Here is a 22,505-nt window from a genome sequence, read left to right as displayed (position 1 = left end):
AACCTGGAAGAAATGGACAAATTCTTAGATATGCACAACCTGCTGAGACTGAACCTGGAAGAAATAGAAAATATGAACAGACCAATCACAAGCCCTGAAATTGAAACTGTGATTAAAAATCTTCCAACAAACAAAAGCCCAGGATCAGAGGGCTTCACAGGCGAATACTAACAAACATTTAGAGAAGAGCTAACACCTATCCTTCTCAAACTCTTCCAAAATATAGCAGAGGGAGGAACACTCCCAAACACATTCTACGAGACCACCATCACCCTGATACCAAAACCACACAAGGATGTCACAAAGAAAGAAAACTACAGGTCAATATCACTGATGAATATGGATGCAAAAATCCTCAACAAACTACTAGCAAACAGAATCCAGCAGCACATTAAAAGGATCATACAGCATGGTCAAGTGGGGTTTATTCCAGGAATGCAAGGATTCTTCAATATACACAAATCAATCAATGTGATACAGCATATTAACAAAAAGAGGAGAAAAACCATATGATCATCTCAATAGACGCAGAGAAAGCTTTTGACAAAATTCAACCCCCATTTATGATAAAAACCCTGCTTTCCTCAGGGAAAGCAGGGAAAATTTCCTCAACATAATAAAGGCCATATATGACAAACCCACAGCCAACTTCGTCCTCAATGGTGAAAAACTGAAACCATTTTCACTAAGTTCAGGAACAAGACAAGGTTGCCCACTCTCACCACTATTATTCAACATAGTTTTGGAAGTTTTAGCCACAGCTCTCAGCGGAGAAAAAGAAATAAAAGGAATTCAAAACGGAAAAGAAGAAGTAAAGCTGTCACTGTTTGAATATCACATGATAGTATACATAGAGAATCCTAAAGATGCTAGCAGAAAACTAGTAGAGCTAATCAATGAATTTGGTAAAGTAGCAGGATACAAAATTAATGCACAGAAATCTCTTGCATTCCTATACACTAATGATGAAAAATCTGAAAGTGAAATTAAGAAATCAATCCCATTTACCATTGCAACAAAAAGAATAAAATATCTAGGAATAAACCTACATAAGGAGTCAAAATACCTGTACACAGAAAATTATAACACACTGAATAAAGAAATTAAAGATGATACAAACAGATGGAGAGATATACAATGTTCTTGGATTAGAAGAATCAATATTGTGGAAATGACTCTACTACCCAAAGCAATCTACAGATTTAATGCAATCCCTATCAAACTACAACTGGCATTTTTCACAGAACTAGAACAAAAAATTTCACAATTTACATGGGAACACAAAGAACCTGAATACCAAAGCAATCTTGAGAAAGAAAAAAAAAATGGAGCTGGAGGAATCAGCCTCCCTGTCTTCAGACTATACTACAAATCTACATTCATCAAGACAGTATGGTACTGGCACAAAAACAGAAATATAGACAAATGGAACAGGGTAGAAAGCCCAGAGATAAACCCACGCACATATAGCCTCCTTATCTTTGATAAAGGATGCAAGAATACATAGTGGAGAAAAGACAGCCTCTTCAATAAGTGGTGCTGGGAAAACTGGACAGGTACATGTAAAAGTATGAAATTAGAACACTCCCTAACACCTTACACAAAAATATACTCAAAATGGATTAAAGACCTAAATGTAAGACCAGGCACTATCATAATCTTAGAGGAAAACATAGGCAGAATACTCTATGACATAAATCACAGCAAGATCCTTTTGACCCACCTCCTAGAGAAAAGAAAATAAAAACAAATATAAACAAATGAGACCTAATGCAACTTAAAACTTTTACACGGCAAAGGAAACCATAAAGAAGACCAAAAGACAACCCTCAGAATGGGATAAATATTTTCAAATGCAGTCCCTGACAAAGGATCCATCTCCAAAATGTACAAGCCGCTCATGCAGCTCAATATCAAAAATACAAACAACCCAATCCATAAATGGGCAAAAGACCTAAATAGACATTTCTCCAAAGAAGATATACAGATTGCCAACAAACACATGAAAGAATCCTCACCATCTTTAATCATTAGAGAAATGCAAATCAAAACTACAATGAGATATCATCTCACACTGGTCAGAATGGCCATCAACAAAAAATCTAGAAACAATTAATTCTGGAGAGGGTGTGGAGAAATGGGAACACTCTTGCACTGCTGGTGGGAATGTGAATTGGTTCAGCCACTATGGAGAACAGTATGGAAGTTCCTTAAAAAACTACAAATAGAACTACCATATGACCCAGCAATCCCACTACTGGGCATATACCCTGAGAAAACCATAATTCTAAAAGAGTCATGTACCAAAATGTTCATTGCAGCTCTATTTACAATAGCCCAGAGATGGAAACAACCTAAGTGTCCATCATCAGATGAATGGATAAAGAAGATGTGGCACATATATACAATGGAATATTAGTCAGCCATGAAAAGAAACGAAATTGAGCTATTTGTAATGAGGTGGATAGACCTCGAGTCTGTCATACAGAGTGAAGTAAGTCAGAAAGAGAAAGACAAATACTGTATGCTAACATATATATATATATATATATGGAATTTAAGAAAAAATATGTCATGAAGAACCTATGGGTAAGACAGGAATAAAGACACAGACCTACTAGAGAATGGACTTGAGGATATAGGGAGGGGGAAGTGTAAGCTGTGACAAAGCGAGAGAGAGGCATGGACATATATACACTACCAAACGTAAGGTATATAGCTAGTGGGAAGCAGCCGCATAGCACAGGGAGATCAGGTCGGCGCTTTGTCACCGCATGTAGGGGTGGGATAGGGAGGGTGGGAGGGAGGGAGACGCAAGAGGGAAGAGGTATGGGAACATATGTATATGTATAACTGATTCACTTTATTATAAAGCAGAAACTAACACACCATTGTAAAGCAATTATACTCCAATAAAGATGTAAAAAAAAAAAAAACTAAAAATAGAATTACCATACGACCCAGCAATCCCACTACTGGGCATATACCCTTAGAAAACCGTAATTCAAAAAGATTCATGGGGCTTCCCTGGTGGCGCAGTGGTTGAGAGTCCGCCTGCCGATGCAGGGTCCACGGGTTCGTGCCTCGGTCCGGGAGGATCCCGCATGTAGCGGAGCGGCTGGGCCCGTGAGCCATGGCCGCTGGCCCTGCGCGTCCGGAGCCTGTGCTCCGCAGCGGGAGGGGCCGCAGCGGTGAGAGGCCCGCGTACCGAAAAAAAAAAAAAAGATTCATGTACCAAAATGTTCATTGCAGCTCTATTTACAATAGCCAAGACATGGAAGCAACCTGTGTCCATCATCAGATGAATGGATAAAGAAGTTGTGGCACATATATACAATGGAATAATACTCAGCCATAAAAAGAAATGAAATTGAGCTTTTTGTAGTGAGGTGGATGGACCTCCAATCTGTCGTACAGAGTGAAGTACGTTAGAAAGAGAAAAAAAATACCGTATGCTAACACATATATATGCAATCTAAGAAAAAAAATAAATAAAAAGGCCATGAAGTACCTATGGGTAAGCTGGGAATAAAGACACAGACCTACTACAGCATGTAGTTGAGGATATGGGGAGGGGGATGGTAAGCTGTGACAAAGTGAGAACGTGGCATGGACATATATACACTACCAAACGTAAAATAGATAGCTAGTGGGAAGCAGCTGTATAGCCCAGGGAGATCAGCTCGGTGGTTTGTGACCACCTAGAGGGGTGGGATAGGGAGTGTGGGGGGAGCGAGACACAAGAGGAAGAGGTATGGGAACATATGTATATGTATAACTGATTCACTTTGTTTTAAAGCAGAAACTAACACACCATTGTAAAGCAATTATACTCCAATAAAGATGTTAAAAAAAAGAATAAAAAAATAAAATAAAATTTACATACCTTAAAAAACAATGTTTTGTGTATATATATATATATATATATATATATATATATATATATATATACACACACATATATATGTGGGGTATATATATAGTGTAATATTATTCAGCCTTAAAAAGGAAGGAAACCCTGTCACAAAATACAACATGGATGAACCATGAGAACATTATGCCAAGTGAAGTTATCTAGTCAGAAAAGGTCAAGTACTGTATGATTTTACTTACATGAGCTACCTAGGTCAAATCCATAAAGACAAGAAAGTAGAATGTTGGTTGCCATGAGCTGGGGAAGGAGGAATGGCAAGTTACTATTTAATGGGTATAGAGTTTCAGTTTTGCAAGATGAAAACAGTTCTATGGCTGGATGACAGTGATGGCTGCACAACAATGTGAATGTACTTAATGCCACTGAACGGTACACTTAAAATGGTTATGATAGCAAATTTTATGTTTGTTTTGCTACAAATATTTTAAATGGAAAAAGCAGGCAGAAAATCAGTGTTATAGTGACACAATGTGAAAAAGATTCATCCCACTGCTGCTGGCTTGAAGCTGGGGGAATCGGGTGTGAGCCAAGGAATGTGGGTGACCTCTAGAAGCTGGAAAGGACAAGGAAATGGATTCTCCCCTAGATTCTCTAGAAAAAACACAGGCCCTGCCAAAACCTTGATTCTAGTCCAGGAAGACCCATGTCAGACCTCTGACCTACAGAACCAGAAGATAATAAATTTGTATTATTTTAAGCCACACACACACACACACACAAGACCTTAGGTGAACAGTCTGTTCTGAGATTGAAAAACTGAGTGTTTCATAGGGACAGATTCAGACTGGGGCTTAGTTCTGGTTAATATTCCTGTTTCTGTTCGCTAAGGACATATATATATATATATATATATATATATATATATATATATATATATAGTTTTTAAAGGAACAAGCCAGAGAGCTGAAACAGAGATGCTTCACGTGTTCCTTCACTAAGTGTTCCCACTCACCAGGCTCAGCAGCCAGTGGCCAGCCGGTGCTAGATTCTAGCACTCCATGGGCATGCACAGAGTAGGGCCGGCTGGCATTGTTCTTGAATACCACAGTTAGAATATCACCAACCTCTCCTCTGATAAGTGGACCTGGTATACACAAAAGAAGAAAAAGTCTCATTAGTAGAATAGTGGAACAGGGACATTAAAGACATTAAAAAAGGGATATATATACATAGGAGTTCCCTAGATTTAGGAGTTTGCCCGGAGAAAGGGTCCCAAAACTGAAAGTCATGACTGACTCCATTTTTAAATTCAGAAGTCCTTGAGTTGATACTGCTACCCACAGGATAAAGGTACTTCAACAAGATTATGCCTCCAATTATCCCTACTTTTCCCACTCCAACTCTGTATAACAGCCCAAGTTTCTAGATATTCAGGGCTCTGTGGAATAATTGTTGGTAAGGAGTGAGAGTTTGACACAGAGTACAGAATTGCTGGGTTCCCTTCAAGGACCAGTGGGTCCCTTCTGTGTGAAGATAAGAATGATGAAACTCATTGGCTCCTATGAAAGTGAAAAAACTACAGCAATAATTGCAAGGGTGTAAGTGTCATATTAGTTCCCTGTACCATTTTTCCTACTCTTTGATGTTCCTAAGTTCCCTTGCTTTTAGCATTGAAAAAAAAAATCATCACCCTTACAGATCCCTAGATATAGAGGCCTGGAAATACCTGGTTTAGGTTGCAGCAGAATTCATGAATTACCCCCATATGATTGCTTATTTTCATGGATGATTTATAAAATATGACCATAGTTCCACTATAAGGAAAACTGATAATGGGGAATGGAGAGGCCTTCCTGATATGACATGACCTCCCTAAGAGCATAACAGGTTTCTAGACACTAGGAGGGAAGTGGAATTCCCTTACCTAAGATTCCCAAGTGTTCCTCTGATCCAGTCCTTGGCCGTCGGACCCTGAATGTACCATCAGTGTATTCCCTGAATACAGCTTTCTTGTATCTGGAACCCAGGAGTCCATCTTTGTTGCTCAGGAAGATGTGACCATAACTAGAGGAATCCAAAGAGTGGCATCAGCACCTTGCCCTTAACCCCTCATTTTCAAGTATGGGAAATCTATGTCAGACCCAACCTCATGTCACAGGTATAAGAAGGTGAGGCCTATTCATTCTAATATCAGATTACACACTTTGGATGCATATCTGCAGTTAAAGATGGCATATTTCAATATTTATTTATATTTCCTTGTTTGCCATCATCCAGTTATGAATTTATAGTAAAATTAATCTGGTAAGAATAGAGCCCTGAACTCTAGCTCAAGCCTTAAGGATGTATTAGATGGAATTAGTCTGACAAAGAACAAGGTACAGGTGGTAGGAGAATGGAGAATACTAACTGCTTCTGTTGTTGGTGGATAAGGGGTAGGGAGAGGTAGGAAGAAAATGAAATCTTACAGATTTCTCATTATGGGATGTTTTCCTGTTTACAGAGAACTTTACTATTCATTTTATCATTTGATCGTCCCAATAGGCTGATGAGGTATGTATGTCCTAGAGGTGGAATCCAGTGATCTAGAGGTGACAGGGCTTATCTTCATTGATACTATCAGCCAGAAAGGGAGCCAGGGCTTGGATTAAAGGCTGCTCAAGTTCTTTCAACTATACCACATCACTTTAAAGATGAGTAAGCCAGAGTCCAGAAAAGGGACTTAATTTTTTCTAGCTTGCAGTACAAGTTAGCAAGAAGGCTTCAACCTTCAAAAACCAACAGAAAGATTGGCAAAGGGTAGTGAGAACACCAAAAATAAACTATAGTTGAAATTGCTAAACTGTACCATAATTTCCATTCTCCACTCCTTCCTTTTTAGTAATAGAATCACCTAGGTTTTAGCTGAGCACATGGCTACCTAACCAGAGATTACACTTCCTGGACTTTCTTGCAGCTAGGTATGGCCATATGAATAAGTTCAGGATAATGGGGTTTCAGAGAAAGTAATGTATTACAACTTCAGGTCATTGCCTCACAGACAATGCTGCTTGCCATGGATTTAGTGTCCATTTCTTGATAGCTGGGAGTGACTACAACTGGAAGAGATGTCTTAGTTCCAGAGATGAAAGCAAGTGTTATGGGTAACTAGTTAACCTATTGGTCCCGAACTGCTCATATTTGTACTTAAGCAAGAAATAAAATTCTAACATATTTAAGCCACTCTATTTTGGCTTTTTTCTTCTATACAGCTTAGCCTCTATCTTAATGACATTTTGTCAAGGGACATCTGAGCTTGGGGACATTCAGTCCCTTGAGTAAATTCCCTATAAAGTTTAAGTCCCAATATCAGTGCTTCTGGCTAACCAGAGGAAAGGATGCCAAGACTGAGAGCATGAGGATGTGGGCAAGGTTTTACTTCAGCTCTACAGTATAACAACATAGACAAAGCACTGAGTACCAGCTTACCTGTGTTCTAGTCCTTCCTCTAGATTTGTTGGTATCTTATTAGTTGACTTCAGATAAGTGCCTCCACAGCTCAGAATTTCAGTATCCTCCTCCATTTCAGTAAAATGGTCCAGAGTCTTTGAAAGTGTGATCACTTCTTTTCTGAAGCCTTACCTGTCCTTCTCAGACTGGTTGTGCCATTCTAGTTCCCAGCTCCTGTCAGGGCAATAGTCCCACTCCATCTCTTCTGCCATGATGTAGTAGATCCTTGCAGCTTGGTAATGTTGACGAGAGTTGGCTTGGTGGCCAGGACACTGGGAGACATTATAGATTGCCCTCATTCCTGCTTCTCTATGGCTGCCTGCCTGGCAGTAAATTTCAAATGTCCCTGAGGTAGGAACAGAGAGAAAAACCTGAATCAAAACACCCCTGTATAGTGTCTGAGGGAGTTCCTACTTCTCTCTAGGCATATTGCAGAGAGTGGGTAGTTTTAGATAAGGTTTTTCCATGCATTAGATAAAAGATTATTACAAGTTTATTGAGAGCAATGAGCACAGAGTTTAAGAGCTCTGGTGCCAAAGCTACATTGTCTGGGTTTAAAACTAAACCTGCCACTAGGATGACCAGCTCCTCCCTGTTTACCAAGGGCTTCTCTAGTTTTAGCACTGAAAGTCCCATGCCCCTGGAAACTCCTCAGTTCTGAGCAAACCGGGATGGTCAGTCACCCTATTTGACACTTATTTTCTATATAACCTTCAGGAAAAATTTAAGCCTCTGTATGTTTCAGTTTCCTCATGGTAAAGTGGGGAGCATTTTACTTAATAGGATTTTTTTAGAATTAAACACAATAATATGTAGATATTGCTTGGCACATTATAGAGTAAATGTTCAATAAGTGAAACTATAAGTAAGTAAACAAAGCTGTAATTATTATTTAAAGGAAGAAATTGACCAATTTTCTCCCTTCCTACCAAGTCTCAAAGAAATAAATGTGGGCTTATATATATATATGAATTTCTTGATCACAAGAATTCTTACATCAGAGAGCTTTGGAATGGCTTCCCCTAGGTTTTTTACAATGAAATATTTGGATATCAGTCTTAAATGTCTGAATTGTAGAGCTGCCTGGATCTAATCTCAAGATCCAGATTTCTATGTCAAGGACACATAGGCTCATAGACTATTGATCAGGAGAAACTAACTTTTTTACATTTTCCCCAGCATTACTTCCTTTACTGCTGACTGCCTATACCACCACTACAAATTCCTCCTAGCTTTTAAAGGCCTCTATGAGCTAGCTGAAAACTATTGATGCAATCCCACTTACCACTCTGTCCCAAACTCATCAGTGCTTTAACTAAATCTGTCCCTGATTGCCCCTCTCACATATCTCATTCTTATCTTGGAATTTTCACTCATGTTATTTTTACTTTTCTGGAATAGACCTGCCCATCCCCTTCCCCATAAATATCTATAAGTGTTCACTCATTCTCCAAGACCCAATTCATGCTTCATCTCTTCCAGAAAGTCCTCGCTGACTACTCTGGCCCACATTGGACTTTATGTTCTTGACCTCTCTACTCTTAAAACACTTTACATATAAATCACATGGTTAAGGACTAAGTGCTCCTCTCTTTAAAAAACAGTCCTTTCCACTAGTTTATAGACTTCTTGAAAAAATCTAATATTTTCTTTCCATATCTACTTTCTGACTTTTCAATTTCCCTTATACCCCAAATCTATTCCATCAATAAATCCTATCATCTCTTCCCTCACAGTCATCCTTCTGTTTCCACTCTCACTTCCTTAGTCAAAGCCACTATCGTCTCTCACCTGGAAAACTTCAATGGTCTCACAACTGTCTTCTCTGTTTCTCCCTCCCACCTCAAACATTCTCCAAACAAGATACAGGGTCCTCTTTAACAAATATGATCCAGAGCACATTGCTGCCTTGTTTAAATGCTCCATTCATACTCAGAATACAATTCAAGTTCCTGACTGTGGTCTATAAGGCCCTATATAATATGACTCTTGCCAACCTCTATGATTTCATATGATGTCAGGCTTCTCCTTGCTCACTACACTCCAACCATACTGGCCTTCTTTCTGACCCTTGAACAAACCACGTTTATTCCCACCTTGAGACATTTACACTTGCTTGTCCCTCTGCTTGGAATATTCTGCTCAGAGATCTTCATATAGCTCCTTCCTCCCCATTACTTAGATCTTAAATGTCACAATCTCAGAGTGGTCTTCCCTAAATAACTTCTCTAAAGCTCCAATCAGTTCATCACACCATTGTATTTTATTTCCTTCATGACATATATCATGATCTGAAATTATCTTATTATTTTATGTGTGTGTGTTTGTTGTAGATCTCCCCTGGGAGTAAGTATCATGTCTATCTTTTCACCTCTCTATCCCAGTCTTAGCACATGGAATGTGTGCAATAAATATGTGTTGAGTGAATGAATTTCTGTGCAAATGAATGACTGCATACACTGTCCAAACATCATAGCTTACGGGTTGGTATGGAGAAGAAAGTCTGATGATCACTGGAGGGAATGGGAAAAGATAGAAGCCTTTTTGGGAGAATCATATGACCTAGGACTATCACATCATCTCATATGGACATTGTTGTCCAAGGTGGTTCTTTTTTTAAAAAAAATTTATTTATTAATTTGGTTTCACCAGGTCTTAGTTGTAGCACATGGGATCTTTAGTTGCACCATGTGGGTTCTAGTTCCCTGACCAGGGATTGAACCCGGGCCCCCTGCATTGAGAGTGTTGAGTCTTAGTCACTGGACCATGAGGGAAGTCCCCAAGTTGCTTCTTTTTCAACGCTTTTCTGCCTTTGGCATATGAGTCTCCTCCTACCTCTGTGACCAATTTTTTTCTGTCTCCTTAACCTGGTTTGTCTTCTCCCTTCTACCACTTAAATGTTGATTTTTGCTTTAAGTTTTATTTCCTATAACTTTACATGCTAAAGGACTTCAACTATGAAAATACTCAAATCTCTCTCTCTAGCCTGGACTTTTCCTCCAATGTTTATATTTCTACCCACAGCTATCTGCTGTAAAGTCCACACCACTTGGACTTCACAAGAAATGTGAAGTAATAATGTGAAGTAATAAATGTTCTCTTTGCTGCTGAGAAATCTAACATGAAGTTGGTGGAAAATAGCACATTACAAGCTCTAGCCTCTTTTTCTGCCACTTTCCCTGGATATCAAAGCTCTAGTATCAGTGGTTCTTTCGGAAAAGCTGAGGTGTATTATTCGGGACATTTTTAAGTGCAAAATCATCATTTCTATTAAAGGTAATTAATATTTGAAATTAAAATATTATTAGAATTTAAAGCAAAGCAAAAACAGGATTAAAAATGTCACCGATAAACCCACAACACTCACACTCCTAGCATTTTGCTGCATTTTTTTCTGGGAATTTATTCTTCTGTTTTGTTAAACATAATTGTAAGCATCCAGCAAACAACATGTTGAATCTCCATGGTAATGCTTTAAGTCATCTGCAAAGCTGCTTAATTGCATATTTATATTTACCAATCTTCATTGCTACCCCTTTTTCTAGAATTCCAAAGCCAGATTCTGGTTCTGGCTTTTCCATTAACTTGGAAATTTTGTCCTGTCTTTGGGGAACTACTTACAATGGCCTCTCTCAGTCTTAATCAGAGACTAAACTCTCAAGGTAGAATGAAGGAGACTTCAGATTAAAGAGATTACCTAGGAGTAAGAATCAACAGGGGTTGATGAAGAAGGGGCAAGAGGAAAAAAAATTAGAGCTGACGTTCCTAACATGAGAAAATCATTTTCCCCCCTCCAGATCTCTGTCTCTTCCACCCATTAGCAAAATAAGTGAAAGATGATCTCGAAGGGGCTGTACCAGTTCAAACATTCTATGACTCGAGGATTGTTCAGAAAGAGGAGAGTTTGAAAGGACTGGAAAATGCAAAGGTAAAAAGAGCCTGGGCTTTTTCTAATAAGAAAACTCAGAAATCTTGACCAAGATTAACCTTTTAAGCCTTTACTGTTATAAACCCATTCACCGCCTCTCTTCCCATGTTTTTAAGCCATCTACAGTCACTCTCCTTGGGCCTTAGTGTGGCACAAAAATAATTTCACTCATCCAGAGTAAGAATGAGCCCCACAGAGGCATATAAACCTGGCTGGGTAGCCTGGCTAATTTCATAGGAAGGATATTAAACCTAGGATTTGACTTTGGGACCAAGGCTAGAGAGATGGGTCTTTCTTTCTCAGAAGTTCCCCACCCTAGCACTCACTACAAGCACTTAATTCTATTGTCCCTTTCAGCCCCATTAATGGTTATTTCTAATTTGCTAACAACAACTCTTCTTGACCAAGAAAGTATCCTAGGTAGATGGGGAGAAATGAGGACCCAAGTGATGTTTTTTGTCAAGTTTTTGTCAAACCCAGTGCCAGGCTGAAATTGTTAATTTGTCAAGGAAACTTCCTTTGTTTAAGGATTTTTTTCTCAAATATGAATGAAATTTACAGAACTAAAATAAAACTTTCGTGGGAACTGCATTTAACTGACAGATTTTTCTTACCAACACTATTGCCACCTACTGCCTGGACAAAAGAATATACCTCAGGCACTGCAAAGAGAAATTACTATATTTCTGTTTTTAGTATAGATCAATGAGACAGGATAGAAACCCCAGAGATAAACCCATGCACATATGGTCACCTTATCTTTGATAAAGGAGGCAAGAATATACAATGGAGAAAAGAGAGCCTCTTCAATAAGTGGTGCTGGGAAAACTGGACAGCCACATGTAAAAGAATGAAATTAGAACACTTCCTAACACCATACACAAAAATAAACTCAAAATGGGTTAAAGACCTAAATGTAAGACTAGACACTATAAAACTCTTAGAAGAAAACAGGCAGAACACTCTATGACATAAATCACAGCAAGATCCTTTTTGACCAACCTCCTAGAGAAATGGAAATAAAAACAAAACAAAATTAAAAAAATGGGACCTAATAAACTTAAAAGCTTTTTCACAGCAAAGGAAACCATAAACAAGATGAAAAGACAACCCTCAGAATGGAAGAAAATATTTGCAAATGAAGCAACTGACAAGGGTTAATCTCCAAAATATACAAGCAGCTTATGCAGCTCAATAGCAAAAGAACAACAACCCAATCCAAAAATGGGCAGAAGACCTAAATATACATTTCTCCAAAGATATATAGATTGCCAAGAAACACATGAAAAGATGTTCAACATCACTAATATTAGAGAAATGCAAATCAAAACTACAATGAGGTATCACCTCACACTGGTCAGATGGCCATCATCAAAAAATCTAGAAACAATAAATGCTGGAGAGGGTATGGAGTAAAGGGAACACTCTTGAACTGTTGGTGGGAATGTAAATTGATACTACCACTATGGATAACAGTATGGAGGTTTCTTAAAAAACTAAAAATAGAACTACCATACGACCCAGCAATCCCACTACTGGGTATATACCGTGTGAAAACCGTAATTCAAAAATAATCGTGTACCACAATGTTCACTGCAGCACTATTTACAATAGCCAGGACATGGAAGCAAACTAAGTGTCCATCGACAGATGAATGGATAAAGAAGATGTGGCACATATATACAATGGAATATTACTCAGCCATAAAACGAAACGAAATTGGGTTATTTGTAGTGAGGTGCATGGACCTAGATTTTGTCATACAGAGTGAAGTAAGTCATAAAGAGAAAAAAATTACCACATGCTAACGCATATATATGGAATCTAAAAAGAAAAAAAAAGGTTCTGATTATCCTAGGGACAGGACAGGAATAAAGACACAGACGTTGAGAATCGACTTGAGGACACGGGGAGGGGGGAAGGTTAAGCTGGGACGAAGTGAGAGAGTAGCATTGACATATCTACACTACCGAGTGTAAAACAGATAGCTAGTGGGAAGCAGCTGCATAGTACAGGGAGATCAGCTCGGTGTTTTGTGACCACGTAGAGGCGTGGGAGAGAGTCTCAAGAGGGAGGGATTTTGGAGATATGTGTACACATATAGCTGACTCACTTTGTTACACAGAAGAAACTAACAGAATATTGTAACCCAATTAAACTCCAATAAAGATGCTAAAAACATAATCAAAATATACAAAAAAAGAGAAATGACTGCTACGTTATGAAATATCAGACACAGATGGAATCTGGAGAAACATTCTAGTCAAATTTCATCATGAAAGAAGGATAGGGAGAGGGAAAGGGAGGAGGAGAGGGAAGGAAGGAGGGACAGAGGAAGAAAGAGAAGAAAGGAAGAGAGGGAGAGAGGGGGAAGAATGAACAAAAAATAAAAAGAAGGAAGAAATCTAGCCACAGAGAGGGGAAGTAATTAGACAAAAATTGGACAGCAAGTTAATGAAAGAGCCTGGACTAGAAGTTCCTGTGTTCTGATTCCTAGGCTGCAAATGTTACAGCACACTTCGCCCCCCACTCCCACCAGAAGTTTGCAAAACTCCTCACAGAATATCAGAATTGGAAGCACTTATAGGTACATCTCATGGACCTCTTTTCCAGTGCAAGAGTTAAATCTATAGAATCTCTACATGGCCAAGGGTCTATGCAACCAAGTCTACCCTCTGCCTATACAAGAATTGCCCTGATACTGGGCAGCATCCCTACTTCTCTCCTGTTGTTTCAGAAAAGAGCTTCCTCAGCTCTTTATTCTGCCTGCAACTGAGAAGAGAATCCAAATAACCAAAACATGGAGTACACATTGAGGAAGGAGAAGACACAACTGTTTTGAAAAGTTCACAAGTACCCTCAACATGACTTTCCTTTTCTCTTCACCAGCCCCCCACCTCACCCAGTCCAATGCCCAATAAAGTTTCGCAGCCTAGGGCCAGCTGCTAAAGCACTTACCAGGGTTGTCAGGCTGCATGATGGCCATAACAAAAGTGTGAGGAAAGAGCATGGCTGCACTCTTTCTCATGCCCTGAAGCTGCACAGTGTTGCCCTGGAACGTGACCCCATGCACATCAGTCTCTGTGCCCAGGCCAACCAGGTGCCAGGCCACTGTGTCACCCTTGCACATGTCCAGCCTGGGCAAGTTAGAGAACAGAAACCCGTTAATGGCTGGAAAACAAAAACACAAGACAGGATGGGGAGGTGAGACCAGACTACTTGGGCACCAGCCAGCAGCATGGCATCAGCTCTGTACTAAGTTTTCCCACAACTTGAAATTTCTGAGTCATTCTCAACTCCTCTGCCTTCTTCCCTAAGCCACTTTAGTTCTACTTATGAAGATCTGCCTCTTGGGATGAGGGGCCTATTGTCCTTTCTGGCTTTACCTGCTGCCCCTCCTCCACCATACTTCACATCCTGGCAAAACTGAACTACTCTCCACTCCCACAACTCTTTCACACACTTACACACACACACACACACACACACACACACACTCACACACACACACACACACACACGTATTAATCTTTCCTATTCCCACTTTCTTGAAACTCTTCTCCTTTGGATTCTATAGCACCAAATGTCCCTGGTTCTCTTATAACTTTTCTGAATGTTCCCCCTCCATCTTATACTCATTCTCCATGCCTCTGTAAAGTGTTGGAGTTCCCCAAGGTTCCTTCCTCAGCTTTCAATCTGTTTCCTCCTTTTCATCTTCACTCCCACTGCCTTATTTCTGGCTCTCAACATCTCTGGTCTGAACTCCCACACGAAAGCCTCCTCCCTGGTACTCCTACCTATATCCTATCCTCTCACTCTCTTTCACACACACATACACACCTTTATCCTGTGAGCTCTATTTGCCTCTGTATTCCCAGGACCTTAAACATGGTAGGCACGTAGAAAATACTTGTTGATTTTTCACAGGCTGTTCCCTTTGCCTGGAATAAACTTTCCCTCTGGTTTCTCTCTACAGCAAATTACTACATATCCATCATGCACTAGCTCAAATATCATCTACCCTGTAAAGCAGTTTTTGCACTCTTTCTGGCTTCCTTGAAACTTTTCTCCCCACAAAATTCTGAAATGTCACTTACCACAGAGTCCAGTGATTTAAGTACAAATTTATCTCCCACACTAGATTGACCTAGCATGAAGCACATCATTTTTTCCAAGCACCTCGCATGTTACCTAGTACTTATCAGTTGTCAAATAAATTCATACTGGAATAAACTTGGTTTGTAGACTGTATTACTTTTTCCAACTGATGTAACTGACTGGTAATGAGAAGCAAGAGATAGAGCCAAAAGACAACACACTCGTTCTTGACCCTCTCCCACCCTGCATACTCCGCTCAAAAATACAGGGAGACCTGCTTGAAGCTGATCCCTTTTCAATGTTCCTACATCCACTGGAACCAGCTTTAATGAGTAACTTTATTTGATAATCCCCTGGGATGCTGATGGAACCATCGCTAACTGCTTGATTCTGCTTCCCCTACCTATAATGTTTGATTGCAAAGTTATTCAGACTTCAAGGCTCAGTCAAGCACTTCCTTCTTCCAGGAATCCTTTAACTGGATTGTTCCTCATTAATGTTCTCCTTTTCTGAATGCTATGTCACTTAAAAGCTGTTCCACACAATTTAGCACTTAATTATAGTCTGTCTTGAATATTCTATAATTGTTTCATGGGTGTTAGTTTCATTTCATTGCAAAATGCTGAGAGTTCCTTACAAACTTGGACCATGACTCCCCATTAATTCACTCACCCACCCACCTATTCATTAATTTAGTAGTTCACTAGTTCAATAACTACTTACTATATATTAGACCATGTAAAAGATACACAGATAAACAACAAACAATACTCACCTTTAAGGAGACTATACTCTAGCAGAAGTCAAAAGGCACGTAACAAATAACTACAATATTTTGGAGTGTATGGAACTTGCTATTGAAAGAGTCTGATAAAAATACAATAGTAGTTAGTAAGAGGGTATCATCATCCTGGGACTTGGTAATAAGAAATGAGGAGGAGGTAGCTTTTGAGTAGGGCCTTAGAAAATGAGAAGAATTTCCACTGGCTAAGAGCAAAAATGTAAGGAGGGGTATTTCAAGTGGAGGACAAATCATTACAAAAGCATGGACTCAGAAGAGTACAAGGTATGTCTATATAGAGAAAATATCCCTATTTGGCTGGAGTATGGGGTTGGGAAGCAAGAATAGCGGGTGATAAGAAAGAAGAAGATAAGACTGGAAAGGTATCATCCCAGCTTACTCTCCTCATTCTCTAGTGGATTCTTTGTGTGCAGTCCTCATTTTACAGTATCTTTTTCTAGTGTCTCCCATACTGTGTAACACAGAACAAAGCACAAGAAAGGACTAAGTATAAGATATGTTGTCTTAGGTTTAATACCTTGATGTAGCTTGTCTCTTGGGAAGAGATGACCGATAGGATCAATGTTTTCAGGAATGGATCATGATTAAATCTAGGCTAGATTTTACTTATAATCTCTCAGTTGTAGCTTAGGGTAAAAGCACTCCCCATACCATGCATCCGATTAGAGTCTTGGAAACCCTTGAAATCCTCTGAGATCAGTCGGGAATCCAACATAGCAGCTGCTTGATTGGCATTGCTGTACCAGCTCTTGTTCTCATCCAACACAGTGAAAAGGAGAAAGAATTCTTTATCCACTCCTTTCTGTAGTCCCAGTGGAAGAAAACAGAGTGGGAATAACCACAGTTTCAGCAGTTGTGGACTGTGCAGCTCCAGAGCCCAATGATCCCTGATTATTTTCCATTTCCTTTTCCAAACACAGATCCAAGCCCATATCTCCTGCCTAGAGCTGCAGTTGCTTGCTGTAAAGTTTTTCCTCAGGTAACTTCAAATTGCAGGTGGGTGAAGGGGGTTAGAATAAAGTGATAAGACTGGAGGGGAGGGATGTATGAAAGAGGGCAGGGAAGAGGCACAAGATTGTGCACAAGATTGATGAAGAGGTACAGAGTGTGATAGAAGAGAGCCTGGAATCAATTAAGGGAAGGAGTGGGGAAAGACGGCTGGGAGATCGGGGAGGGGGTGGCAGAGGATTCTATGGGAATGGAGAAGCTAGAAAATAAAAGAAAAAATAATTATACTAATTACTAACTTACTATTATTTTATTATTAATTTTAGTAATATTATTATTATTACTGCTAACATTTACTGAGTCTTTACTAGGTATCAGACACTGTGCCAAGCACTTTATATGGATTATTTTAATTAGTGTTCACAGAAACTCAAGATACCTTCTTCTATTGTTAACCCTTTACTGTAGATGAGGAAACTGAGACAAAGAGAGGTTAAGTAATTTGCTCAAGGTTAAACAGCTAAGATTTATGGGCTGGTTATGAAAGAAGGCAAGAAAATAGTAGGGCAGAGTTAGGAATTAGGAGCAAGGTTTAAGGGCCACTGAGGTTAAAACAATGAGGAGATGTTGGGAGAATATAAAATAGAAAGGAATAGAGACTAAGGAAGATATGTGTTTGTGAATAAAAGAATAGCATGCAAGATAGCATGAAGTCACCAACTATTAATTTCTGATTCAATAACTTTTGTTTTTATTCCTTCACTACTAGAACCCAGTTCCATGCTTAACTCCTATTCAGCAACCCAACCTCATCATCTTCCCAGCAGGCTTTCCAGCCAGAAACCATGGCAATACCTGCTTGCCATCTGCACCCAAGGCACCAGCCTTGCACACAAGCAGGGGGCCCACCAGACCAGAATTTGTATCTCTTATGGGATCAGCAGCAGAGAAGTACATCCAGGTGAGACAGGCAGGATCCTGAGCAGTGGGGCCAGCATTGGGAGGGACTGTCCAGCGGTATGTTACTTTCTCAAAGGGCTTAGCCACCAACCCAGGGTGGGATGAGCCTATAGGAAAAGACATAGAATTCATTACTCACATTGGCTAGAGTGAGTATCATCATCTCCAAACAGTGAAGTAAAGATCATAATCTACAAATGCATTTTGGAGTAGCAGTAGGAGAAGCAGCAACATAAAATATAGAATATTAAAAAAGGTTCTGAGTAGGAGTCAAGAGACTAGAGTTTGGTTTCTGGTTCTGCCACTACTTGTGATATGAACTGGGGAAATTTAAATTTCCCTAGGTTTCAGTTTTCCAAACTCATAGGACCCAAGGATTGAAAGAACTTTTAAAACTTATTTGGAATATCCCTCACTTAAAAACATACATTCATCTCCTCTTGTAGTCCTACCTCTGCTTAAAAGTATCCAGAGATAGAAGACTCACTACCTACCATCATAGCCTGTTTAATCTTTGAATGGTTCTAACTGTTGAACATATTTTCCTCTCTATGTGTATTCATGTATGTATGGATGTGTATATGTTTTGTATGTATGTGTGTGCGTGTGTGTGTATATATGATACTAAGGCTGTAATTCCTTAAATAGACACAAGTCATGGTCAGGCAATTCACAGAAATTTTATTTTATATGTTCAAACCTATTAGTAATCAAATTAGTACAAGTGAAAATATAATTTTTTTGCCTGTCAAATTAACAAAATTTTACAAATTATAATAATCAGTTCTGGTGATAAGTGGTTCAAATGGCACTTACTCCTCTCACTCACCTATTAAAAGGGTAAGTGTAAATAAAAATAACCATTTTAGAAAAAATGTTGACAGAATGTATCAAAAGCCTTAAAAAGTTTATGTCCACAAAAAAAGTAAGATACAAAATAAATACTAAAAAGAATGTTCAACCTAATGCAAATAGAAATAACAGTGAGTTTTGTTGTTTGCTTACAAGACTGACATTTTGACAATGATTAAAATGGCTGCCCTCTGCTGGTGAGGTTGTAAGAAAATGTGTCCTCCCTCTTGGTAACTGTTGATGGAATTCCAAATTGATGTGACTGCAAATTTTTCCAGAGAGCAATTTGGACATAGGTATCAGAAATTTTCATGTGTGCACCCTCTGATATTATTCCACATCTTAAATATATATTCTGATGAAATAATCATAAAAGTAGGCAAAGAAGCATACATAAGGATATTTGTAGTATAATTTATCATATGGTGGTATAATTTAGGATAGCTTTAACTTATTTTTTCTTATTCATTCATTGTTCCTAACTCTTTAAATTTTAAAACATACAAAAAACCTTAAAAGATAGTGCGATAATTACCCTACCACTTGGAGTTGATTGTTAACATTTGGCCACCTTTTTTCTCTTTGTATTTTTTAAAATTTATTTATTTATTTTTACAGTAGGTCCTTGTTGGTTATCTATTTTATCACAGACTTGGCCATCTTTAATTTATCTAAATCTATGTGTATGCTTACTTTTTCTAAATCATTTGGAAGTGAAATGCAAACATAATGACATTTTACTTCTAAATACATCAGTAAGTATCTGCTATATTACCATAATAACATTACCAGACCTAAGAAAATACCCTAATATCATCTAACATCCAGACAAGGTTTGCACATTGCCCTTGGTGTTGTCTCTTTAATTCTTTTCCCTATGGCATTGATTTCTTGAAGATACTAGACCAGATGCATTGTAGAATGTTCTTTTATTCCAGATTTGTCTGTAAGTTTGCCCTTTATGCTTTCAGTATTTTTTGGTATTTTTGGCTTGAGGTTAGCAGGTGTTAATATTATTCTCAGGGAAAACAAGAAATTAACTACCCAATAATCCCACTTCTTGGATTTTTTCCTAAGCTAGTAGTCCAAACCAAATATATATATTCATTCATTGCAACATGATTTACAATATTAAAAAATAATGAAAGCAACCTACATGTCCAAATAATAGAAGATAAGGTAAAATCTATGTGTTAGAGTATTATATAGTCATTAAAATGTTTGTAAGATTATAATGACATAGAAAATGGACACAATATAATGGTAAGTGAAAATAGTAAGACACCAAACTATACAAAATATATCATCACAAATTTTTAAATATATAAATTTGTATAAACACAGAAAAATGTTAAAAGGTATATAAAATATATTGGCAATTTACTTATGAATGAACTTTATTTATTTTATAATTTTCCATGTTTATCAAAATTCCATAATACATGTACTTTCATAATCAGAATATATTTAAATATATTTAAAAGTAGTTGTCTCTTATTGATCCCAGCTCTGTCTCACTAAAATATCATACATTCATTCAACAACATCCATCCATGGCAGTTAATTCTGCCTTCTTTTCTCTCTTTCACTCCTTTATTTATTTGTACTCTATAGGTACCTGTTATTATCTGTAGCCCACATTACTTGAAACCCTGCCTGCTCACCATCATTGTACACAGTTCCCTCGGAGTCTTTCTCATAAAAGACCCCATGAGGCTGTATGCTGAATGGCTGGGAGGCACGGTTGTAGAAGATCACCTGGATGGTGTCACCCACCTCAGCCCGGATCACTGGCCCTGGAAAATGGGAAGGAGAGACAATGGTAATGTAAACAGGATGATCAGGTAGGATGGAAGTAGGAGAGGGAAGAAAAGTAAAAAAGAAGTGAAAAAGATAGAGAAGTTTTTCCTCTGCAATAAGAAGAATAATCTTTTTCAAGTATATTGCAATTTACAGTTATAAAAAGCACTTTAAAGTCCACCACCTCATTTTGGTCTTCAATCACCATTCAAAGGTATAAAAAGCAGATGATATCATCATTTTTCAGATGAGGAAACTGCAGCTCAGAGAGTTGGAACTGATCTGCCCAAATTCAAATGACTGATTAGGAAGAGAACCAGGTCCTGAAGTCAGGGTTTTCTCCTACTCCACTGTCAGGTCCAATCCCATTTCCCCAGTTCCCACAACTGCATTTCCTGGTAGAACTCAACTAAAAATCTGAGCTTGCCTCAATCCTAAACTGAATTGAAACAGATGAAATTATTATAACTTCTAGTCAGGTCCTGGACTAGGTAGTCTAGCCATCACTTCTACACTTACCTTTCTTCCATTACCTACCACATCTAACCTAGCCTGGAACAACTTTGAGATCAACAAGAAATACCAAGACAATACCTTGAGTACTTATGGTGGCTCTAACCCTAGTTCAGGGTTTCTGGCTTAGTTTTTACTCAATTGCTACTCCTAATGTTGCACTTCTGTTCAAAGACTAGGAACCTATACCCCACTTACAATAATGGAAAAAACAACTATACAAAAGATAAGCAATGAAATGAAGACAAAACACACGATAGACCAACTAGATATAATATATACAGAACACTCTACCCAACAAGAACAGAATACACATTCTTCTCAAGTGCACAGAGGACACATTCCAAGATAAACCATAAGTTAGGCCACAGATTAATCTCAATAGACTTAAAAATATATCATACAAAGTATTGTCTCCATCACAATGGGATAAAGTAAGAAAACAATAACAGAAGGAAAACTGGAAAATTCACAAAGTTGTGGAAATTAAGCAACACACTTTTAAACAACCATAATATCAGAAAAGAGATCATAAGGGAAATTACAAAATATGTAGAGGAAAATGAAAATGACCACACAACATACCAAAAGATGAGAGGTAGTAAAAGCAGTGCTAAGCTGGAAACTTATACCTATAAACACCTTTAAGAAACAAGAAAGTTCACAAACCAACAACCCAACTTTACAACTTAAGGAACTAGGAAAATAAAAGCTAACAAAACCCAAAGCTAGCAGAAGAAAGGAAATTATAAAGATTAGAGCAGAAATAAATAAAATAGAGAATAGAAAAACAATTTTAAAAGTCAATGAAAATGAATATTGAGAACATTCAAGATGGTGAAGGAGTAAGACGTGGAGATCACCTTCCTTCCCACAAAACATCAAAAATACATCTACATGTAGAACAACTCCTACAGAACACCTACTGAATGCTGGCAGAAGACCTCAGACCTCCCAAAAGGCAAGAAACTACCCATGTGCCTGGGTAGGGCAAAAGAGAAAAGTGGAAAAAAAAGACAAAAGAATAGGGATGGGACCTGCACTTCTGGGAGGGAGCTGTGAAGTAGGGAAAGCTTCCACACACTAGGAAGCCCCTTCACTGGCAGAGATGGTGGGTGGACAGTGGGGAAGATTTGGATCCATGGAGGAGAGCACAACAACAGGGGCACAGAGGGCAAAGCAGAGAAATTCCCACACAAGGATCAGTGCTGACCAGCACTCACCAGCCAGAGAGGCTTGTC

At 38.6% G+C, this 22,505-nt stretch overlaps 1 protein-coding gene across 3 annotated transcripts in view; it reads right to left on the bottom strand.

Annotated features, from left to right (window-relative positions):
- The window catches only part of HEPH (hephaestin), a 97,249-nt gene that overhangs the window by 37,881 nt on the left and 36,863 nt on the right, over nucleotides 1-22,505 (bottom strand). For all 3 annotated transcript variants that reach the window (XM_027093593.1, XM_027093594.1, XM_027093592.1), the window contains 7 exons: nucleotides 20,616-20,747; nucleotides 17,995-18,206; nucleotides 16,843-16,993; nucleotides 14,250-14,462; nucleotides 7,496-7,709; nucleotides 5,799-5,938; nucleotides 4,887-5,018 (listed from right to left, as the gene is read on the bottom strand). In XM_027093593.1, coding sequence (XP_026949394.1) covers nucleotides 4,887-5,018; nucleotides 5,799-5,938; nucleotides 7,496-7,709; nucleotides 14,250-14,462; nucleotides 16,843-16,993; nucleotides 17,995-18,206; nucleotides 20,616-20,747 — 1,194 coding nt within the window. The remainder of the gene's footprint in view (nucleotides 1-4,886; nucleotides 5,019-5,798; nucleotides 5,939-7,495; nucleotides 7,710-14,249; nucleotides 14,463-16,842; nucleotides 16,994-17,994; nucleotides 18,207-20,615; nucleotides 20,748-22,505) is intronic.

This window comes from Aethalodelphis obliquidens, unplaced genomic scaffold (genome assembly GCF_003676395.1).
Source record: "Aethalodelphis obliquidens isolate GAN/ISIS:26980383/991018 unplaced genomic scaffold, ASM367639v1 scaffold85, whole genome shotgun sequence".
Lineage (NCBI taxonomy): Eukaryota > Metazoa > Chordata > Mammalia > Artiodactyla > Delphinidae > Aethalodelphis > Aethalodelphis obliquidens.
The sequence above is the reverse complement of the archived record's forward strand: the minus strand, read 5'-3'. Positions and strand labels throughout refer to the sequence as shown.